Source organism: Carlito syrichta, unplaced genomic scaffold (genome assembly GCF_000164805.1).
Source record: "Carlito syrichta isolate Samal-C Ts95f unplaced genomic scaffold, Tarsius_syrichta-2.0.1 Scaffold315133, whole genome shotgun sequence".
NCBI lineage: Eukaryota > Metazoa > Chordata > Mammalia > Primates > Tarsiidae > Carlito > Carlito syrichta.
The window spans coordinates 226,462-248,424 of record NW_007259229.1 but is presented as its reverse complement, the minus strand read 5'-3'; the positions used below and the strand labels follow the sequence as shown (position 1 = coordinate 248,424).

General features: G+C 47.8%; 1 protein-coding gene across 1 annotated transcript in view; it reads left to right on the top strand.

Annotated features, from left to right (window-relative positions):
* Nucleotides 1-21,963, top strand: part of ACACB (acetyl-CoA carboxylase beta) — a 112,787-nt gene that overhangs the window by 14,073 nt on the left and 76,751 nt on the right. The window contains 5 exon segments of the mRNA XM_008072342.1: nt 13,061-13,193; nt 15,745-15,883; nt 18,615-18,724; nt 18,909-18,990; nt 20,290-20,388. Coding sequence (XP_008070533.1) covers nt 13,061-13,193; nt 15,745-15,883; nt 18,615-18,724; nt 18,909-18,990; nt 20,290-20,388 — 563 coding nt within the window.

Below are 21,963 nucleotides of genomic sequence, written 5' to 3'. Positions count from 1 at the left end.
CCGGCTCTGGGGGCGGGACCAGGGCGGGCGCGTCGGCCCCGGGCCAGAGCGCTGAGGGCACATTTCGGGATGGAGCAGGCGCAGCGCGGAGTTGGGCGGCCGCCGGCTGCCGCAGAACCCTGTCCGCTGCGCTCCGGGACCCCGCCTCCCCCTCCCGGTCGGGTCCCGGCTGCCCTGCTGGGCCCCGGGACCGCGGTCCGCTTTAGGGGATCAGAGGGTGCGTGCGCTGCACCCCTGCAGGACCTGGATGGGGTTGGTCAACATGAGTCCTGCCAAGTGCAAGGTCTGTTTTCCTGATCGCAAAGTAAAGTAAGTAAGCCTGCAGTGTTAATGACCGCTGTCTTGTACAAACTTACACAGTCTTTCTTCCTCCTGAAGGCAAGCCGTGTTGTCCTCGCAGCACCCTCCTCCCTTTTCCCCACCCCCACCCACAGAAATGCAGGCTTGACTGCTGGGGAGATGGAGCCCGCCTTGGAAACACTAGCTGGCCTGGTCGGGAGAAGAGGAGGCTGGACTTGGTAGTGGCGTTGCTTGGGGGCGGGGGGTGGGAGGAGAGAATCTCCGGAGCTCGCAGGTGCCTCAATATGGACCCATTGACAAGGCTTCCTCTCCCTGGCTTCGAACAGGTGATGGCTCTGTGTGTTCAGGTGGTTTTGAAGCTGAAGCTCGGGGAGAATCGACGTGAATTTGAACAGGCTTCGCATTCGGGTCATTTTGAAAGGTTAGCATAGGTGTCTCTGTGCCCTAGTGCTTCTTAGCTCCATCTACTTGATTTTCTTTTCTTTTTTTGTCTTTGTTTTATTGCACTGTTAAAAAAATTACCAAAGTGATACTATATCTGTTGTTGAAAATTCAGAAAATTATAGATAACCAAAAAGGAGGAACAAAAATCACCCATATTTCCATCCCCTATAATCTTTGTTAGCAGTGTATATTCTTGCCGCCCTTTTTTTTTTTTTGGTGCAGATATGTTTTAATTTATAAACTTGAATCATGCAGAACGTGTGGTATTGTAACTCGCTTTCTCACTTGAGATGAATTATTCTTCTACTGTCGGGCCAGTAAACTATAACACGCTGCCTGTTTTTGTATGGTCTGGGAGTAAAGAATGGTTTTTACGTACTTAAGTGGTTGAAAAAAATGAAAAGAACATGGCGTTGTGACATGTGAAAATTAATGAAATTCAAATTTCAGTGTCCACAAATAAAGTTTTATTGGAATGCAGCCACGCTCATTAGTTTAAGTATAGTCTATGGCTGCACAAGATGCTTCATTGGCAAAGCTGACTAGTGGGACAGAGACTAACCTATAAAACCCAAAGTATTTACTATCTGGATCTTGACAGAAAATGCTTACTAATCCCTGTCCTACAACATGCTTTTGACTGGGCCTATAATGTTCCTTTATTTATTTATTTAGACAGGATCTCTCTCTGTGCTCGCCCAGGCTGGGGTGCAGTGGCATAATCATAGCTCTAAACCTCCTGGGCTCAAGCTATGCTCCCTTCTCAGTCTCCCAAGTAGCTACTGTTTCTTAGTTTTTGTAGAGACAAGATCTTACTATACTGCCCGGATTAGTCATAGTATTTTGTTAAGTGGGTGCACCTTAAAATGTATAAGTAATTCCAGCCAAGTGCATTGGTGTGGCCCTGTAGTTTCAGCTACCTGGGAGCCTGAGGTGGGAAGATGACTTAAAGCCAGGGTTTTGAGGCTGCGGTGCGCTGCGATCACTCCTGCACTGATCCACTGTACTCTAGTCTGGGCAACACAGTGAGATCCTCATCTTTAAAAAAAAATGTATAAGTAATCTCCTAGAAATAGTGGATATTCAAGCAGTTTCTTGTTTTTTGCTATTATAAACAGCAAGGTGGTCAGGCGCGGTGGCTCAAGCCTCAGCACTTTGGGAGGCCGAGGTGAAAGGATTGTCTGAGTTCAGCCTGAACAACTTGGCGAGACCTCATCTCTACAATAAATAAAAAATTAGCCAGGCATGGTAGCATGTACCTGTAGTTCCAGCTCCTTGGAAGGCTGAGGCAGAAGGATCGCCGAGCCCAGCAGGTCGAGGCTGTGGTGGCTGTGAGTGTGCCACTGCACTCCAGCCTGGGCTTCAGGGTGAGACTCCAATTCGAAACAAATAACAATAAAAAGAATAAACAGCAAGGCAGGGAACACCCTCGTAGCTGAATCTGCCTCCATCCTTTATTTTCTCAGTGTCTTTACCATAAATGTTCCTTGCCCGTCCCCCATGCGTAAGGCTGCATCTGGGAGCGGAAAGGGAACAGTGTTTGGGAAACATGACTTCTGTCCTTCAGAAACTTTGGGTTCAGCAGGGAGGCTGGGCATCTTCTCAGTAACTCCAGTTCAAGGCGGATGACTGCAGTGGTAATAGGGCTACCATTCGTGTGCTGCTTTCAGCGAATGCCAGGCTGAGTGCTCCGTAGATGTGTCCTCATCTTCTCAACACTACTGTGGGGCCCTAAGTGTGTGCTGCCATACCCATTTTACAGACAAGGAAGCTAAGGCCCTCGGTGCTGGTGTGGGTAGAGTGAGGTCTGAACCCAGGCTGTCATCCAGAAGGCCCACTCCATAGGCAGCCAGGTTCTACTACTTGGAGAGCCCAACCTGCTTGAGTAGATGCCTTCAAAATCTCCAAAAATAAGAGGCACCTCCTAATGTTGAATGAGTCAGAAGACGTGGCTGGGAAACTGTGACTTATGAGTGTCTGGGAAGGCCCTTCGGAGATTCTTTATCTCCACAGTGGGGGATAGGCCAGCGATATGCCCTGACCCTGCAGCCAGCCCGCCAGGAAGGAGGCCAGCTCTCCAGCTCTGTGGACCTTTGCAGAGCACGCTAACAGATTCTTCAAAGTGGCCCTTCTTGCAGTGCCCATGACTGTGTCTGAGCAGAGGATCTGGAGGTGGGCAGGGAACTGGGGTTAGGGTCCTAATCTTACTGGTGTACTCAGTCCTTTGTGGAGCACCGAGGTCACGTTTCTTACACACTTGGTGTCCCGGTCTAACTCCTCTGGCAAAAATACTCAAGTTCTAGAGTGTATCGAAATCAGGCCACGTGGTCTACAAACGATATATATTTTTTCTAATCTATAGAGCTATTTACACAAAAAGTTTAATATATCAATTTTGAATCATTTTCAGTTGTACACTTTAAGCCCAATACAAATACATATCACAAAACCACTTTAATCTAAAAAAAAAAAACTAGCAAGAATTCAGAATTGTCCTACCAAGTCCAGGACATGGGGTCACCCTATGTATAATAATACAGATATGCTTTATTGTGATTGTAAGTCATACTTCTGTTAGCTTATAGTTGCTAAAAAGATGGCGTTAAACTACTTAACTCTGCACTGAGCAGTGTGGCTGGAGCAAGTGCCATCAAGCCTTGGAGCCTTAGTTTCCTCATCTGTCGTCCTAGAGTTACTGAGACTGCTCTGGAGGTGCTCCTGCCCTGGATCAGCACAAACACTGGCACGCAGGAGCCCTCTGAAGTCAAGAACCTTTTGGGATCCCGTCCCAAAGGCCTGGGCTAGCAAAGGAGCTGGAACTCACGCGTAGGTGAGGTCCCACGTGATGACCAGCTTTCTTTGGTGGGGTGGCGTGGGGTCAAAGTTCAGAGAATGGAGAAATGAATGTGGATCAGAGTTGAGAAGGGCTTGAAATACTTGGGGAGGAAGAGGCAGAAGCATCTGGTCTTTAGTGAGTCCCGCCATCCTGCATTAGAGGGGTCTTCACTCCAGGAGTTCGCAACAGAGTGAGATCTCATCTCTACAAAAAGCAAAAAAACTAGCTGGCATGGCGGTGCACACCTGTATTGCCAGCTGCTTGGGAACCACAGGCTGGAGGATCGCTTGAGCTGAGGAGTTGGAGGCTGCGATGAGCTGTGATTGTGCCACTGCACTCCAGCTTGGGCAACAGAGTAAAACTCTGACAAAAGACAAAAAAAAAAAAAAATAGACTTCACTGCCCTGGGAATTCAGCTCAGAAAGGCCAGCTGCCTACATTGAAGTGTTGGCTGTAGGTTGCTCAGTGGTTCTCACTCTTAGCTGCACATAAGAATTTACTAGGGGAGTTTTTGGAAAATGTAGATGCCAATTAATTAGTCTGGGGTGGTGTCTGGGCATCATAATCTTATAAAGCTCATGTCAGGGTTGAAAGCCCCTGCCTAGCTCTGGTCATCAAACTGCTTTGTAAAGAGCCAGCTAGTAAATATTTTCAGCTTTGTAGCCATGTGGTCTGTGTTACATACTCAGCTCTGCTGTTTCCTGTACCAGCACCATTGCTATGTAATTGAACGGGCCTGGCTATGTTCCAGTCAGACATTATCATTTATGGACAGAGAAATTCAAATTTCACATAATTTTCATGTGTCATGAAATGGGGTTCATTTGATTTTTTTTCCATCCATTTAGAAACATTAAAACCAGCCAGACATGGTAACTCATGCCTATAATCCCAGTACTTTGGGGGCTGAGGCGAGAGGATTGCTTGAGCTTAGGAGTTTGAGACTCGTCTAGACAACATAGCAAGACCTTGTCTTTACAAAAAAAGTAAAAATATAAGCTGGGCATGGTAGCACATGCGTGTAGTCCCAGCTACTCAAGAGGCCAAGGTGAAAGGATCACATGATCCCAGGAGGTCAAGGCTGCAGTTAACTGTGATCATGCCACTGTACTCCAGCCTGGGTGAAAGACTCAGATCCTGACTCAAAAAAAAGAAAGAGAGAGAGAAAGAAAGAAAGTCTGCACGTTTTCTTTTTTCTTTTTCTTTTTTTTTGAGTTGGAGTCTCACTCTGTAACCCAGGCTGGAGCACAGTGGCACACTCACAGCCACCTCAGCGTCGACCTGCTGGGCTCTAGCGATCCTTTTGTCTCAGCCTTCCAGTAGCTGGAACTACCGGCGTGCACTACCATGCCCAACTAAGTTTTTGATTTAGGCTCAAGCAATCCCTTCATCTCAGCCTCCCAAAGTGCTGGGGTTACAGGCTTGAGCCACCGTACCCAGCCTGCAGGTGTTGTTATATGTCCCCTGGGGAGCAAAATTGCCCCCAGTTGAAAAGTTAGCATTGTACACGTAGCCTCTCATTTGAGAGACAATATATATAAGCTTGTCCAAGCAATAGAAGTACTTTCCTTGGTTTCAGATTATCTTTCTGCCTCAAAATTAGATTCTGAGGCCAGATGGAGTTGGGTTAGAAACCTAGCCCTGCCACTTGCTGGCTGTGTAACCTGAGATAAGTGGACCCCTCTGAAACTCAGTTTCCTCTTCGTGAGCAGGAAATGATAGCCTCCCCTGCACGGGGCTGTGGGGATGCGGTGAGAAGCCCCTGTGCCCAATCCACAGCAAATATTCAAGCACCATAGCCAGACATCATCTCTACAAAGGATCACCTGATCCCAGGAGGTCAAGGCTGCAGTTAACTGTGATCATGCCACTGCACTCTAGCCTGGGTGAAAGACTCAGATCCTGACTCAAAAGAGAGAGAGAGAGAGAGAGAGAGAAAGAGAGAGAAAGTCTGCAGGTTTTCTTTTTTCTTTTTCTTTTCTTTTGAGTTGGAGTCTCACTCTGTAACCCATTCCCGTTACAGTTCTGCTGGTCTTGTGCCCAGGCAGTGGCCTGTATTGGTGTTTGGCTAACACCTCTGTGGTTGATTGCACCTGAAACCACTTCCAAAGTCACCACGGAACATTTTAGCCCTATGCTTGCCCTGCCGTGTAAGGACAGGGATTACCACTGGGCAAGGGCACGGCACTTAGAATGACCCTCCTTCAACGGAACAGATGCTGGCTGAAGGTCAGCCCTCTAGAACCAACACTGGTTGACTTCCAGCGTTGTCAAACAAGAATTAAGATGGCTACCAGCCTAGAGACTGGGCCGAAAGCAAGGCTGGTGCAGCAGCTTTGTGTGTTTGCTTGCCTACCTTGTGGTGATGGGCTTGTGCCCTGCCTGATGGGGGGGCTCTGTCACCAGTTTCAAATAAAAATGGCAGCCTCAAATGGTTTTCCCAAGCCACAAAGTGGTGTTTTTCTTTGTTGTGCTTTGGGTCAAATTGCTAGCAGGTTTTTGTTTGTTTACTGTTTGTTTTAATCAGGGTCTCACTCTGTTGCCCACACTGGAATGCAGAGGCATGACCATGGCTCACTGCATCCTGGACCTCCTGGGCTCAGGTGATCCTTCCGCCTCAGCCTCCCAAGTTGCTGGGCTTAGAGGTGTGCCACTGCACCCAGCTAATGTTTTGATCCTTTGTGGAGATGATGTCTGGCTATGGTGCTTAGGCTAACCTTGAACTCCCGGGCTCAAGCAGTCCTCCTTCCCTGGTCTCCCAGAGTGCTGGGAGTGCAGGTGTGAGGAACCATGCCCAGCCTCCAATTGCTGGAGTGTTCATGTTTGTGTGTATGGAATTGGGATGTCTGACTTTCTGAAACCAAAGGATCAAGCCAGCTAGTCAGGAAAGGTCATGGACAGAGTGGATAGTGTGGACGGTAGGGAGCAGGCCTTGGCTTCACGGAGCAAGGGAAGGTAAGTGGCCTGTTGCTCTTCTGGGATAGATTAGGAGAGCCACAGTATCTGATCTTCTTGATCAGTATTTGACCACACTGATAACTGCTTTTAGCAGTTTAGTGTCTATTTCTGTAGGTTAGAGTTCTGCAAATGATGGCTCTTGGGCTGCATCTGTCTTTTTTGTAAATAAATAATGTTATTGGCCAAGCATGGTGGTTCATGCCTGTGATCCCAGCACTATGGGAGGCCAGGGTGGGAGGATTGCTTGAAACTAGGAGTTTGAGGTCAGCTGGGGCAACTTAGCAAGACCCTGTCTTTACAAAAAATTAAAAAATTAGCTGGGTCTGATGGTGTGTCTGTATATGTGTGTCCTAATATATGAGAAGGGACCCCCCAAAAACCTGGAATTATCTTTTGGGGGCTAGGCCCGATGTAGTACAGACTTCCCTGCTAGGTAAGTGTTCTAGGACCCCATCGGCATCAGTGTACCAGCAAGCGTTGTTGTGAGAAGCTATGTTTGGCTCCAGTGAATTTTTTTGAGCTTCAACACATTTGCCCATTTCATGATGGGTGATATATGAGTGTACCTGCTCACACTGCCCTGAGTGTTCAGCCATTTTTGACCAAAAACTGGCATGACTCCTGTGCCTCACCCCCTATTCACCCAGTCCCATCCCCAGCAACTTTTTTTTGTTTCCCCGGATGAAAAAAGTCCTCAAAGGGAAACATTTTGCCATTGTGGAAGAGGTGAGACAAAAAATTACAGAAGTACTAAAATGCATCAAAACTGATGAGTTCAAAAACAGGTTGGAGCAGTGAAAAGCATCTCGATAGGTGTGTTGCATCAAACTGCGAGTACTTTGAAGGTGACTGAAGTTTAAGCATGTGAGGATAAATACATGAACACATTACAAATAAATTCTGGGTTTTAGCCGGGCTCGGTGGCTCAGCCTGTAATCCTGTGCTTTGGGAGGCTGAGGTGAGTAGATTGCCTGAGCCCACGGGTTCGAGACCCGCCTGGGCAACTTGGTGAGACCTCATCTCTACTAATAAATCAAAAAATCAGCCGGGCGTGGTAGCGCATGCCTGTAATTCTGGATCGCCGGAGCCCAGCAGGTCGAGGCTGCAGTGGCTGTGAGCGCTCCAGTCTGGGCGACAGAGTGAGACTCCAACTCAAAAAAAAAAAAAAAAATTCTGGGTTTTTTTGGTTCCCCCTCGTGTATATGCACCAGATACCATCTTTTACTGTCTGTGTATTGGCTTATTTATCCCAACCTCATTTAATCCTTGCTTCTATGTTTTGATCTAGTTAGTGAGGTATGTGTTATATCCCCATTTTACAGATGCAGAAACAGAGTGCCTTTCCCAGAGGGCACTGGAATGGCCATGACTTAGGGTGCCTCTGTTACAAAACTGATAGATTTTTTTCTTACTGAAAATAATATATCATTGCAGAAAGTGTTTAAAAAGCAGGCAGAGAGAAGAAAACAGAAACCACCTGTGTTCGACCACACTGATAACTTCTGTTAACATTTTAGTGTCTATTTCTGTAGGTTAGAGTTCTGCAAATGATGGCTCTTGGGCTGCATCTGCCTTTTTTGTAAATATATAATGTTACTGGCCAAGGATGGTGGTTCATGCCTGTGATCCCAGCACTATGGGAGGCCAAGGTGGGAGGATTGCTTGAAACTAGGAGTTTGAGGTCAGCCTGGGCAACTTAGCAAGACCCCTGTCTTCACAAAAAAGTAAAAAATTAACTGGGTATGATGGTGTGTCTGTATTTGCAGCTACTTGGGAAGCTAAGGCAGGAGGATTGTTTTGAGTTCAGGAGTTCAAGACTGTAGGAATCTACAATTTCTATGATTACACTACTACCCTCTAGCCTGGGTGACAGAGTGAGACCCTGTCTTTTTTTTTTTTTTAAAGGCCTAGTCCAGTGGCTCAGGCCTGTAATCCTAGCACTTTGGGAGACTGAAGTGCGAGACTTGCTTGAGTCTAGGAGTCTGAGACCCGCCTAAGCAACATAGTAAGACCTCATCTCTATAAAAAAAATAAAAACGTTAGCTGAGTATGGTAGCATGTGCCTGTAGTCTCAGCTACTGTACTTGGGAGACTGAAGAGGAAGGATCACCTGTTTGTGCCACTGTACTCCAGCCTGGGTGACAGAATGAGACTCTTGACTCAAAAAAAAAAAGAATAATAATAATCCCCAAACAAAATAAATAAAATAATATAAATAAATAAAAAGTTCTTAACAACTAACTGAATTTGCTGTTAATGGAATGTAATTATGAGAAAACACTGTTCATATTTGCAAGATGATACTGACCTTCCAAGTCACTTTTCTGAGACCTATTTCATTTCAACTCAAAAAAACCCCCCCAACATCTAAAATACATATCCTGTTGATGGTAGCATTTATTTTATTTTATTTTATTTTTTACCAGCATGTAACTTTATTTTTAAATTTTATTTTATTATAGAGATGTGGGGTACAAGTAAGGGTTAACTACACAAGTGGGCTGCATGCAGAGAAAGCTTGGGCCTCCAACTGGCCCTCACTTCTCCTGGTTTAGGATCAGGTATCCTTTTTTTTTTTTTGAGTCTCACTCTGTCACTCAGGCTGGAGTGTAGTGGCATGCTCACAGCCACTGCAGCCTCAGCTTGCTGGGTTCAGGTGATCCTTCCACCTCAGCCTTCCAAGTACAGGTGCGCACCACCACACCTGGCCAATTTTTTGATTTATTATATAGACGAGGTCTTGCCAAGTTGCCCAGGCTGGTCTCGAACTCCTGGACTCAGGCAGTCCTCTCACCTCTGCCTCCCAAAGTACTGGGATTACAAGCCTGAGCTACCACGCCCAGCAAGTACCCTTTTGATTGTAGCATTTAAACACAATGGTTTCTCTACATTGGTTTCCGTTTTTGCTTCCCAGACTTAGAAGTCTGTTTCTTTGCCTCAGATAGGCAGAGCCTTTGGTAGCTCATACTGGGCGTGGGGGCAGGCTACAGGTGTGTGGAAGTTGTTCCCACATGGAGCTGTACCGGACATGAGGGCTTTACATTGCTGAAAACAGCCATACCCACAACTTCCACCCTGTCCTATGAAAAGGAAGGCCCGGTGTGGTAGAAAGACTTGCCTGGCTGGGCCTCAGTTTGCCCTTCTGAAATGGAATTCCTCTTTCCTGATTGCTTCTTAGCATCTGACTTTGCTGATTTCTACTTATAGACAGTGGTGTGCTGGTGGTGGTGTTTGGGATCAATCCATCAGTTCCTCACCAGACCTTGTGGGCCCCCGAATCCCCCAGCCCTGGCCTCCCAAGTTGCCTGATGACACACCTCTGGGTGCCTGGCCTCCAAACTTATTCCTGGTGAAGGCTCCCAGCCCGAACACCCTACTGCTGGCTTAAGAGAGCAAGCCGAAGGTGCGTGCCAGATTCTGCTCCTGTCAAAACCCAGTGAGCCACAGCAAAGAGCTTTTTGGTTTGAGTCCCAATACAGCAGTGAGGAAAGCTGGGGGTCCCTCCATCTGGACACAGAACCCCCAAAAGGCACATTTGCTGGCATCATGGGATGCCTCTGGAACTGGGGGTGAAGGGGGGTTGGGTGAAAGACTCCCAGGTCCTGCCCCTGCCCTGTGTGGACAGGGAATGACCACTTTGACCCCACTGGGGACAGGCAGTTCATCCTCAGGAGAGGGACACGCAGAGGGTCTTGGGATGGGGGATTGGAAGGTGAGGTTGAGGGCACAGGGCCTGCATCTCACACAGGAGGGTCGGGATCTGCATAGGTGCTGACTCCTCAGAAGTGCCCCATCCCTGCAGGCCCCTGGTTGACCTTGATGGCCCAGGCAGAATACCAGAAGACCTTTCCCAGGATATATGCCAGCAGGGAGAAAGCTTTAAAGATGCCGAAGATACTGACAGAGCCCTCCTAATTACCCGATATTGAGCTCAGGGTCACGTGCTCAGTGCTTCTCTTCCCTCCTGTGGTCACGAGGACGTGATCAAAGCTTTCCAGACATTTGGATGCTGTTCCTAACACAGAACACAGGGCCCAAACAAACAGCTGCAGGAAACTTGGAAGAAACAGAAACTGCTGGAATAGAGAACTTTAAAAACTCTTGTTAACATCCTCATTGAGGTCAGACAGGATGTTGCACACATAGGAACAGGATGCTATAAAAAAGGGAACATTTGCAGACCAAAAACAAGTGCTTAGACATTAAAAACACGAGAGCAAAAGTGAAGCTCTCCACTAAAAGTTTGGGAGATAAAGCTGAGGACATTACCCAGAAAGTAGAAGAAAAGAGAGAGAGAATGGGAGAGGGAAAAATACATAAACTAGCGGGCCAGTGTAGGAACTTCAACATCCAAATAATAGGACATCTAGAAAGAATAGAGAAAAGGTTGTTGGGCGTGGTGGCTCACGCCTGCAATCCCAGCACTTTGGGAGCCCAAGATGGCAGATTGTTTGAGCCCAGGAGTTCAAGACCAGCCTGGGCAGCATAGCAAGACCTCGTCTCTACAAAAAAAAAAAAAAAAAAGATAATAATTACCAGTTACAAAATTAAGCCAGGTGTGGGGGTGTGTGCCTGTAGTCCCAGCTACCCAGGAGGCTGAAGCAGAAGGATCACCTGAGCCCAGGAGATTGAGGCGGTGGTGCCCTATAATCGTGCCACTGTATTCCAGCCTGGGCAACACAGTGAGACTCCAACTCAAAAAAAAAAAAAAAAAAAAAAGGAAGGAGGGAGGGAAGAAGTGGTAGGAGTCTACTGGGAGGAGTGGGTTGAATTAGCAACAGGTCCAGGAATGCCAAGTAAAGGAAACAAGCATTAACTCTAGGAAAAACAAAAAGGAAACAAAGTCTGGTATCCCACAACTCTCATCTGTGGATAATGATCAGTGACTAATGGAACTCTGAGTACCGAATTTTCCAGAATATAGTAGAAACCCCTCCCCCGCCGCCCAGTTGAGCAGCTGGGAGAGGGAGTGAATAGGGCCACCCTGTAAGAGAGCTAAATTCACCCTGTAAGAGAACTAATTCTCAGGATGGGGAGGCCATTGATGGTGACTCGAAAGGATGACTTGCGACATGGTATACACACATTGTTTAGAACTGTGGAGACGTAATTGCTAGAAAAAGTATCAGTAGTGATTTCCTCTGTTTGATGTTATGTATTTTTTAAATTGTTTTCAGTTTTATAAAAAAAACTTTTTGAAATATGAATACTGAAAAGTACCTGAAAGATATAAATACTATTTAACAAGCCTGAACTGTTAGAAGGTGTGGGACTTCCTCCCTCATCCTGAAACTCCCACCCTTGCTAGAAGTTTTTGGTTTTTTTTTAGTCGTAGTCCCACTCTGTCACACAGGCTGGAGTGCAGTGGTACACTCATGGCCACCGCAGCCTTGACCTGGCGGGCTCAGATGATCCTTCTGCCTCAGCCTCCAAGTAGCTGCAACCATAGGCATGTGCCACCACGCCCGGCTAATTTCTTGATTTATTGTAGAGACGAGGTCTCAGCATGTTGTTCAGGTTGGTCTCGAACCCCTGAGCTCAGGCAATCCTCTTGCCTCTGCCTCCCAAAGTGCTGGGATTACAGACTTGAGCCACTGCTCCTGGCATTTTTTAAAGTGTTATTTGAGCTCCTAAATTATGGGGAGGTAAAGTAAGAATGAATTGATCTATATGTATACCTTGGGACAGGTAGAGGGATCACCTTTTCTATTTCCTGTGCTGGCCTTAGCTGTCCTCTTAAGAAAGTGCCTCTGGCTGGGTGCAGTGACTCATACCTGTAATCCCAGCACTTTGGGAGGCTGAGGTAGGAGGATTGCTGGAGCTCAGGAGTTCGAGACCAGTCTGGGCAACACAGCAAGACCTCTTCTCTACAAAACATTAAAAATTTAGCCAGTTGTGGTGGTATGTGCCTGTAGTCCCAGCTATTTGGGAGGCTGAGACAGAAGGATTGCCTGAGCCCAGAAGGTCGAGGCTTTGGTGAGCTGTGATCCTGCCCCTGTGCTTCAGCCTGGGTGACAGAATAAGACCCAATTAAAAAAAAAAAAAAGCCCCCACCTGTAATCCCAGCACTTTGGAAGGTGGAGGCAAGAGGATTGCCTGAGCCTAGGAGTTCAAGACCAGCCTGGGCAACTTGGTGAGACCTTGTCTCTAGAATAAATAGAAAAATAAGCTGGGTATGGTGGTGTGCACCTGTAGTTCCAGCTACTTGGAAGGTTGAGACAAAAGGATTGCCTGAGCCCCTAGCAGGTTGAGGCTGCAGTAGCTGTGAGCGTGCCACTGCACTCTGGCCTGGGCAACAGAGTGAGACTCCCATTCAAAAAAAAACAACAAAAAAGGTACTTCCTGCCATGAGCCTCCCTGTGGGTTGCTTCCAGGTCTCTGGAGAGCAAGCACAAAGCACAGGGAGTTGGGGTGCCCTGGCTCCTCTCTCAACACTTGTTGTGTGGGTCCTGGGCTCCAACTCCCACCCTGAGGCTCCCGGCTGCCTCCTTACATGGGACTGACTGTGTTTTCGCTCTGCAGGCCGAGCATGTCGGGGCTCCACCTGGTGAAGAGAGGCCGGGAGCACAAGAAGCTGGACCTGCACCGAGACTTTGCCGTGGCTTCCCCAGCTGAATTTGTCACACGCTTTGGAGGGGATCGGGTCATTGAGAAGGTACAGAGGAGACCTGGCACTCTGGGTGGGGGGCGCTTGGGGTGGAGGGGCCGCCATCCCAGTTGGAGGTGGGGGAATCAACTGCAGGCTCCTTCCTCACGCTGCGGATGGGTGAGGGCCACCTGCTGGGACCCTTGCTTAGTGCTGGGAGCTTGCCTTCCTGAGCTTTTCACCCTCATGACGGAGCAAGTGCCCTCACCGCATTCATAGAGAGGGAGGCCGAGGCCTCTGGGCATGGTCAGGAGGCTCCCAAAAGAAGCCTGGTGATGTTAAGAAAGAGGCCGCCACTTTCTCAGCTACTGGACAGGACGCTTAAAGCCAGCCCTGCCCTTCTGAGGTTCACAGCTACTTAGAGGAGAGGAGAATCGCATGCTCTAATGACAGTGAGAAAAGGGAAAGGCTTTGGCATCATCTCCCGTTCCATCTGGTGACAGCTCTGGGTTAGCACACATTCTGTTTGACTATTGCCATCGTACTCGTGGAGAAACTAGATTCAGAGTTTGACGTTGGCGGTCCAAGGACAGGTAGCTAGTAAGTGGGGAACTGGCAATACGGCCAGTTTGTTCCATTTTACTTGAGTGCGGTGGTAATAATAAAACAACAGTAACAGCAGCTACCACTGATTTGGGGCCGATTCTGCAGTAGACATCCTGTTTCTTGCTTGACATAATTGTTTCTCATTTAACCATCCCCAGCTCAATTAGTGGGTATTATTTTATAGATGAGAAAACTGAGGGTTAGAGAAGGGTGGTGAAGCTGGGGTTTGAATCCCGGCTGTTGGGCTCCAGGGCCTGCACGTCCTCAACCCAGCGGTGTAAGGGCACATCGAGCATTGAATTCATGCAGTTCCCAAACCTGGCTGCCACCAGTCTTGTTGAAAATACAGGTTCCAGGCTAGCTGTGGTGGCTCATGCCTGTAATCTCAGCACTTTGGGAGGCTTGAGGTGGGAGGATTCCTGGAGTCCAGGAGTTCAAGACCAGCCTGGGCAACATAGCGAGACCTCGTCTCTACAAATAACAAAAATAATTAGCTGGGCATGGTGGCATGCACCTGTAGTCCTAGCTACTCAGGAGGCTAAGGCAGAAGGATCATCTGAGTCCAGGAGGTGGAGGCTACTGTGAATAGTGATTGTGCCACTGTACTGCACTTTAGCCTGGACAGCAGAGTGAGACACCGTTTCTAAAAAAAGAGGCAGTGGCGGGGCGGGGGGAATAGGGAGAAAGAGAAAGAGTGAGTGAGAGAGAAAGTGAATACAGATTCCTCTTCCCTGCTCCAGATACTTGAATTTAGACCCTCCTGGGGAGGGGTCCAGGAGTTGCATTTTTGCTACAATTGACAGGGAACTGTTTTGCAGCAAGTGGTGTCTGGTGTTTAATTCTCAGGAGCCTAGAGGAGGCTGGGGTGGCCACAGAAGGCCTGGCCCAGAGATGTTGCACTTTCTGGCTTAGGTGCTGACCTTGCCTTGCCCGTCTTCTAGACTCCTTGAAAGCCGTTGCTGTGGGGATTAGCACAGCCCGCTGGCCTGTGGCAGCCTTCTCGCCCATGGGGCTCCCACGACACTCGTTGTGCTGAACAAATGGGGCCAAGGGGAACTGGGCCAGCGGGGTCATCGCAGTCCTTCCCTCCTGACCATGCCTTGCTTTGGTAATAGATTGAGAACACCAAAGGCTTGCTATTTCATCGTCTCTTCCCAGGAGACACTTTTGGCAGGGTAGAACATTTTACTCGGGCAAGGAACTCTGGGCCCAAATCCTGGTGTGGCCACTAGTCGGATGTGAGATCTGGACTCAGTTTCCCCTTTTGTAAAATAGAGATGATCACATCCCAAATCTCTAATGAGACTTGCCCTTCAGGCAGTGATAAAGATTAGACAGCAAAGTAGGAAGCCTTTTTTAAAAAAATTTTTTGAGGCTAAGTTTTTCTCTGTCACCCAGGCTGGAGTACAGTGGCCTAATCCTAGCACACTGCGGCCTCCAACTCTTGGGCTCAAGCGATACTCCTACCCTGACCTACAGGCTCACGCCTGTAATCCCAGCACCATGAAATGCTGGGGCAGGAGGACTGCTTGAGGCCAGGAGTTCAAGACCAGCCTAGGCAACATTGTGAGAGCTAGCCTCTATAAAAAATTTAAAAATTAGCTGGGCGTGGTGGTGCATACCTGTAGTCCCAGCTACTTGGGAGGCTGAGGCAAGAGGATTGCCTGAACCCAGAAGGCCAAGGCTATAGTGAGCTATGATTGTGTCACTGCACTCCAGCATGGGTGACAGGGCAAGACCCTGTCTTGGGAGAAAAAAAAAGCTAAGGATGATCATGATGTTACCAAACAAAAGAATCAACAATCATTCATTCATTCATTCTCTTGTGCATTCATGCTGCTGGCTGATTCTGAGCACCTGTTCTGTGCCAGGCTGTATGCCACAGAGATACAGAGAGCAGGGCTGTGCTTCAGGTGCCACAGGTGGGTCTACAGTGTGAGTTGGGCTCGGGGTGGCATGCAGCCCCCAGCGCAGGTAGAGTGCATCCAGCTCCTTCCCCACCTTCCCCATGCAGGTACTTATTGCCAACAACGGGATCGCCGCTGTGAAGTGCATGCGCTCCATCCGCAGGTGGGCCTACGATATGTTCCGCAATGAGCGGGCCATCCGCTTTGTGGTCATGGTGACGCCTGAGGACCTCAAGGCCAATGCAGGTACTTGGCCTTGACCCCTGCCCCCACCTTGCCCCATCTTACCTGCTCTCTCCTCCTCCACCCTGCCAGGGAATTCCATCTGGACCCCAGACAGAGTCAGGCCCTCTCATGAGTCTGTGTTTATTTGCCCTTTCTTCTTTATTGTATTAGAATGTCTGCTGATAACAAGAACGACCCAAGTACCTTATAAAAGTGCTTGTTAACACAGAGAGTAGAAATCCCATCTTGGGGAAATGTCCGTGTTCCAGCAGATTAGGGTCTATTATTTCTCCAGATGTTTTTTTTCCTGCAGATGTATGATTCTTTCTTTTCTTTTTTTCTGAGCCATGGTCTCACTCTGTCATCCAGGCTAGAGTGCAGTGGCATGATCGTGGCTCAGCGCAGCCTTGACCTCCTGGGCTCAGGTAATCCTTCTGCCTCAGCCTCTTGAGTGACTGGAACTACAGGTGCATGCCATTATGCTTTGCTAATTTTTTTATTTATTTTTTATTTTTTTGAGTTGGAGTCTTACTCTGTTGCCCAGACTGGAGTGCAGTGGCTGCTCCTGGCCACCGCAGGCTTGACCTACAGGGTTCCAGAGATCCTTCCACCTCAACCTTCCAAGTAGCTGGAACTACAGGCACGCGCTACCACACCCGGCTAATTTTTTGATTTATTGTAGAGATGAGGTCTTGCCTAGTTGCCCAGGTGGGTCTCGAACCCATGGGCTCAGCCAATCCACTCACCTCAGCCTCCCAAGGCACGGGATTACAGGCTGAGCCACCTAGCCTGGCAATTTTTTTTTTAGAGGGACAGGATCTTGCTATGTTGCCCAGGCTGGTCTGGAACTCCTGGGCTCAAGAAGTCCTCTGGCCTCAGCCTCCCAAAATGCTGGTGTTATAGGCATGAGCCACTATGCCTGGCCTGCAGATGTATGTCTCAATTGTTGGTTTGTTTTTTTATTCATTTGCCTGTGGCTACTAAGATGGATCAGCCTATAAACACCTGTTGGATGATTTACTTTTCTTCCAAATATGACATCACTATAGAAGCCCTTCTCCCCACAGCAGCCAAAACAATCTTCTCAAAACATAACTCAGGCCTTTTCATACCCCTTATCATGGTTCAGAGGCTGCAATGTTCCCAGTGTCAGCAACCTCAGCACCAGCCTCTGGGAACTCCCATCCCAGGCTTTGCCCTGAATGGACACAACCTCATTTGTTACTCACAGTCCCATTTTACAGATGAGACAGTTGAGGCACTGGGACATTTGTCACTTTCTCAAGGTCATACAACCAGCATGTGATGCAGGTGGAATTGGAACCCTGCCTGGTCTGAGTTGGGAGCATTCACCTGTGGGTCCTGCCATCATGCCTAGACTACAATTCTGGCTCTTCCCCCAGGCAGGCCTGTAAAGCCCTCCATGACTTGGACCCTGCCAACCACCTGCCTGCATCTCATGCCTCGTTCCCTCCATCAGCTGGGTCTCATCACACTGGCTCTGGTGGGACTCCTCAGTTGGTGGGACTTTTCCCCAAAGCTCTTTGTGCTGCAGGCTTCCTCCCCACCCTGACCTCCGGCCTCAGCATCCTCCTGAGTGTCTCTTTCAGAGGATCTGATTTCTTTTCTTCCTGCCACTGAGTCCCGGCTGTAGTTATTGTGTTTGTTTCTTGTTTGTCTTCTCCAGCGTTAAAAAACAACTCAGTAAGGACAAGAAGCTTGTCTGACTGCTCACGCGGTCATCTCTGGAACCGTCCTGGTGGCCAGCACTTGTGAGGTCAATGAACATGGGAGGCAGGCAGACCGGAAGGAGGGGCTGCTTTGGGGTTTCTTTCTGTGTTTGCACACAAAGTTCCGTGTCTTTCATTTTCAGGATCTTGGCAAATTCAGTAGTGCAGGTGTGCCAGCCCTCGTCTCTGGATTGAGTCTGACTTTTCACAGTCCAAAACCATGCAGGGACCATCCTCTTGCTTTGGATCACTGGCGAGTGATTTTTTGAGGACACAGTCCTAGAAGTGAGATTTCTGACTTCAAGAACATGAGTATTTTAAAATCAAAACACTGTATTGTATCAGCCTTGAAAAGGAAGGGAATCCTGCCATGTGCTACAACATGGATGAACCTTGAGGGTGTTATGCTGGTCACAAAGAGTGAAATAAGCCAATCACAAAAAGACGAATACTGTATGATTCCACATACAAGAGGCAACTAGAGTAGTGACATATTTGTGGAGACCGAGGCAGAATGCTGGTTGCCAGGGACTTCAGGGATGGGGAAGGGGAAGTTGTTTCAGATTTGTAAGACGAGAAAGCTCTGGAGATCTGTTTCACAGTGATGCAAAGCTACTCAGCACTACTGAACCATGCACCCCAAAATGGTTAAGATGATAAACTTCATGTTATATGTCTTTTTACTATAATTTTAAAAACTTATTGTATCATTTCATGCTAAAACAATGTTAAGATACACTTTAAATAGGAGTTTTTAAAAACCCCCCTCCGATCCCACTCTTCTGACAGATTACTTCCTTTGCCTTTTGTTGCTTTCCAGGCCTGGTCCAGAGGCACACTTATGTTCACATAGTTAAAATCATAATATATTTTCTTCAAGGATTCACACATTTGTCCCTGGTTACCACAGAATCACCACTGTTATGCCTTCAGTGACTGCGTGTAGTTGCGTCTTGGTAACCTTCTGCAGTCGACTTCAGTCTGTCAGTGGTTCTTTCCTCTTCCCTCCCCTTGGACTCCAGAGTACATCAAGATGGCAGATCAGTACGTCCCCGTCCCAGGAGGGCCCAATAACAACAATTACGCCAACGTGGAACTGATTGTGGACATTGCCAAGAGAATCCCCGTGCAGGTCAGGGGGCCCGGGCGTGCCCATAGTGGAATGAGTGTGCCCTGGGTTTTAAATCCCTTGATGCCTTAGTTAGAAGGGGCGGAGGGGCCAGGAGGGGATTCTGAATTCCTGGGCTGAGCATCTGGTGTGATGGGAGGCTGGTTCGTGAAAGAAGATCACTGTTCACCCCTTTCTGTGTCTGCAGGCGGTGTGGGCTGGCTGGGGCCATGCCTCTGAAAACCCCAAGCTTCCAGAGCTGCTGTGCAAGCATGGAATTGCTTTCTTAGGTAGGGTGCGTTTCCATCAGAGAGAGACATGGGAACTGGGGCGTTGATGGGACACTCAGCCAGGTCAGGTTCTCCTGTTAGTCCTGTCCTGTGAGGTGGAGGTCAGTTTTGATGTCCCATGTCACATTTCCATTGTAAGAAGCAAGTAAGTCCCAGACTAGGAGAGCACATGGGTGAGTCAGCCAGTCCATAGAAATAGGAATGATGCTGGGGCAAGCAGAACATTCTGCTGGGGTTCGTGCTTGTCCTGAGGTACCAGTCATGCTCAGATTGCTGACAAGGTTTAGGGTCACGTGTCTAAGGAGGCCACACCGTGTTCAGGCTGGTCTTAGGCCTTTAGCATGCCCTAAGACCCTGGCAGTGAGAGCCTCTTGTCTCTACTGCTTATTAGGCAAAATGATACTTACTGTCTTGTGGCCTCTGTTGGTTGCAAGATTTGTATTGGCATTCGTTAACTCTGTGTGTGTAGTTACTTTCTGAAGTCTTGTGTGGTTTAGGGGAACTGCTCACTTTCATGTAGTAAATCCCTGCTGCTCCTTACTTCTGGGCCTGAACACAGCCTTGCCCTTTGTGGAGCAGCTCAGTGCAGAGCAACACCTGATATTAGCCTGCATGACTGACTGCATGGTGACCTGTGTCCGCTGATCTTTGCTATATTCATAGACTCTGAGTACACGTGGGCATTCATTCTGACTGGTGGTCTCATGGAATTCTCATGATCCAGTCTTAGCGCCTCTGGAGTTTGCTGGTCCAGCCCACTGGACAAACTATGGCTCCCAGGCCAAATCCATCCTACTGCCTGCTTTTATAAATAAAGTTTTGTGGAAACACAGTCAGTCATTTGTTTACACCCATTGGGTGTATGGTTGCTTTCACCTTACACGGGCAAAGTTGACAGAGAGCTGCAGGCCCACAGAGCTGAAAATATTTCCTGTCTAGCTCTTTATAGAAAAGGTTTGCTAACCCACAGACTAACTCTTTGAGCTGTTAGCTTGCCTCCCTGGTTTAGCTTTCTTCCTTCCCTGCAAAGTGAATTTTGAGTTCACCACTGTGGCAGAGGTTGTAACTCACCTTAGGCTGCAATCCATGTGCATTGAAAGTTGACTGATGCGATAGCAGGCTAACATATGTTTTTCTTCTTGATGTGAGCTAATGAGTTCCTTGAGAGCCAGGCCCCGAGAGCTTGTCTTTGTGATCTGGTCCCCACCTAGCCCCACCATCGTGCACTTGATTGGCACTCCACCTCAAGGCCTCATGGCTGACTTGACTTGGCTTCGCTTCTTGTCTCTGACTCCTTAGGCCCTCCCAGTGAGGCCATGTGGGCCTTGGGAGATAAGATTGCCTCCACCATCGTGGCCCAGACACTGCAGGTCCCAACCCTGCCCTGGAGTGGAAGTGGTAAGAGACCCTCATCTTTGCTTTGGGGGAGCTTCTCAGCCCAGGCTTGGTAATGTAAGCAGCTGGGGAGACAGCGTGTGCTTTTAAAAATTATTTTAATAGCTGGGCTCGGTGGCTCAGCCTGTAATACTGCGCCTTGGGAGGCTGAGGTGAGTGGATTGGCTGAGCCTGCGGGTCCGAGACCCGCCTGGGCAACTTGGCAAGACCTCATCTCTACAATAAATCAAAAACCAACCTGGTGTGACAGCACATGCCTGTAGTTCCAGCTACTTGGAAGGCTGAGGCGAAAGGATCGCCGGAGCCCAGCAAGTCGAGGCTGCGGTGGCCGGGAGTGGCCACTGCACTCCAGTCTGGGCGAGAGAGTGAAACTCCACCTCAAAAAAAAAAAAAATTATTTTATTAAAAAATTTTAAAAGTTGTACAATTTGTTATAGACAACTTAGAAAATATGAGAAGTACAAAAAAGTGGTAGAAATCTTCCATAATCCTATGACCCAATGTTGAACATTTATTACATTCTAGGCATCTACTTTTTCAACCTTTTTTGTAGGTATATCCTTTGAAAGACCAGCTCTTCTATTTATTAGTTTTTTCAACTAATAAGTATGTTTTATGTTAATAAATATACTTTACACTATTTCAATTGCCTGCATAGGATCATATCATATGGATATACCATAATGTGCTTAACAGTCCTCTGTTGTTATATAGCTCAGGTTGTTTCCAGTTCTTCCTTCTCTCCTCTCCTCCCTTCTCTCCCTCCCTCCCCCACTCCTTCTCCCTTGCCTCCCTCCCTTCCTGCCTCCCTTCCTTCTTTCTGTCAGGGTCTTACCCTGTTTCCCAGGCTGGAGCAAAGTAGCATGATCATGGCTCCCTGTAATCCTCCCGCTTAAGTCTCCTGAGTAACTGGGACAATAGGTGCGCGCTACTGTACCAGGCTAATTTTTGATTTTTGTAGAGATGAGACCTTGCTATGTTACCTAGGCTGGTCTTGAACTCCTGGGCTCAAGCATTCCTTCTGCCATGGCCTCCCAAAGTGCTGGGTTTATAGGTGTGCGCCACTGCACCCAGCCCCCAGTTTATTTTTTCTAATTTAAAAAATATTAAGTGAAACCAACCTGGTTAGCTCTTCCCCAGCCCTGGCCTGGGGGTAGGTGTAAAAAAAAAAAAAAAAAAAAAATAGAAGAAATGGAACTTTGATAATCTTATAGCTAAATCTATATGTGGATTTTAATTATTTTCTTAGGACAAATTCCTAAAAGTGAAATTTCTAGGACAAATTTAAAAATAAACCAAACTGCAGAAAGTCTCAGGAGTTTCCTGTTAAATTGGATTTTTTTCCTCTAAAGTTTGAATTTAAAATTTAAAATAGAAAATGTATTTGTTTTTGTTTGTTAAAGGTTCATGTGGTTGCCTTTGGGAGACCCAGTCTCAGTTTCTTCAGCTTAGTTTCCCCTTCAGGTTGAGTCAGTCCTTGAGGAGATGAAGAGCCACTGTGGGAGGCTGAAGGGATGTCTCTGTATTTTGTGGGGCTGGAGGCTTGGGCCCAGAGTGGCTTTGGCGAGGAGAGGTCCT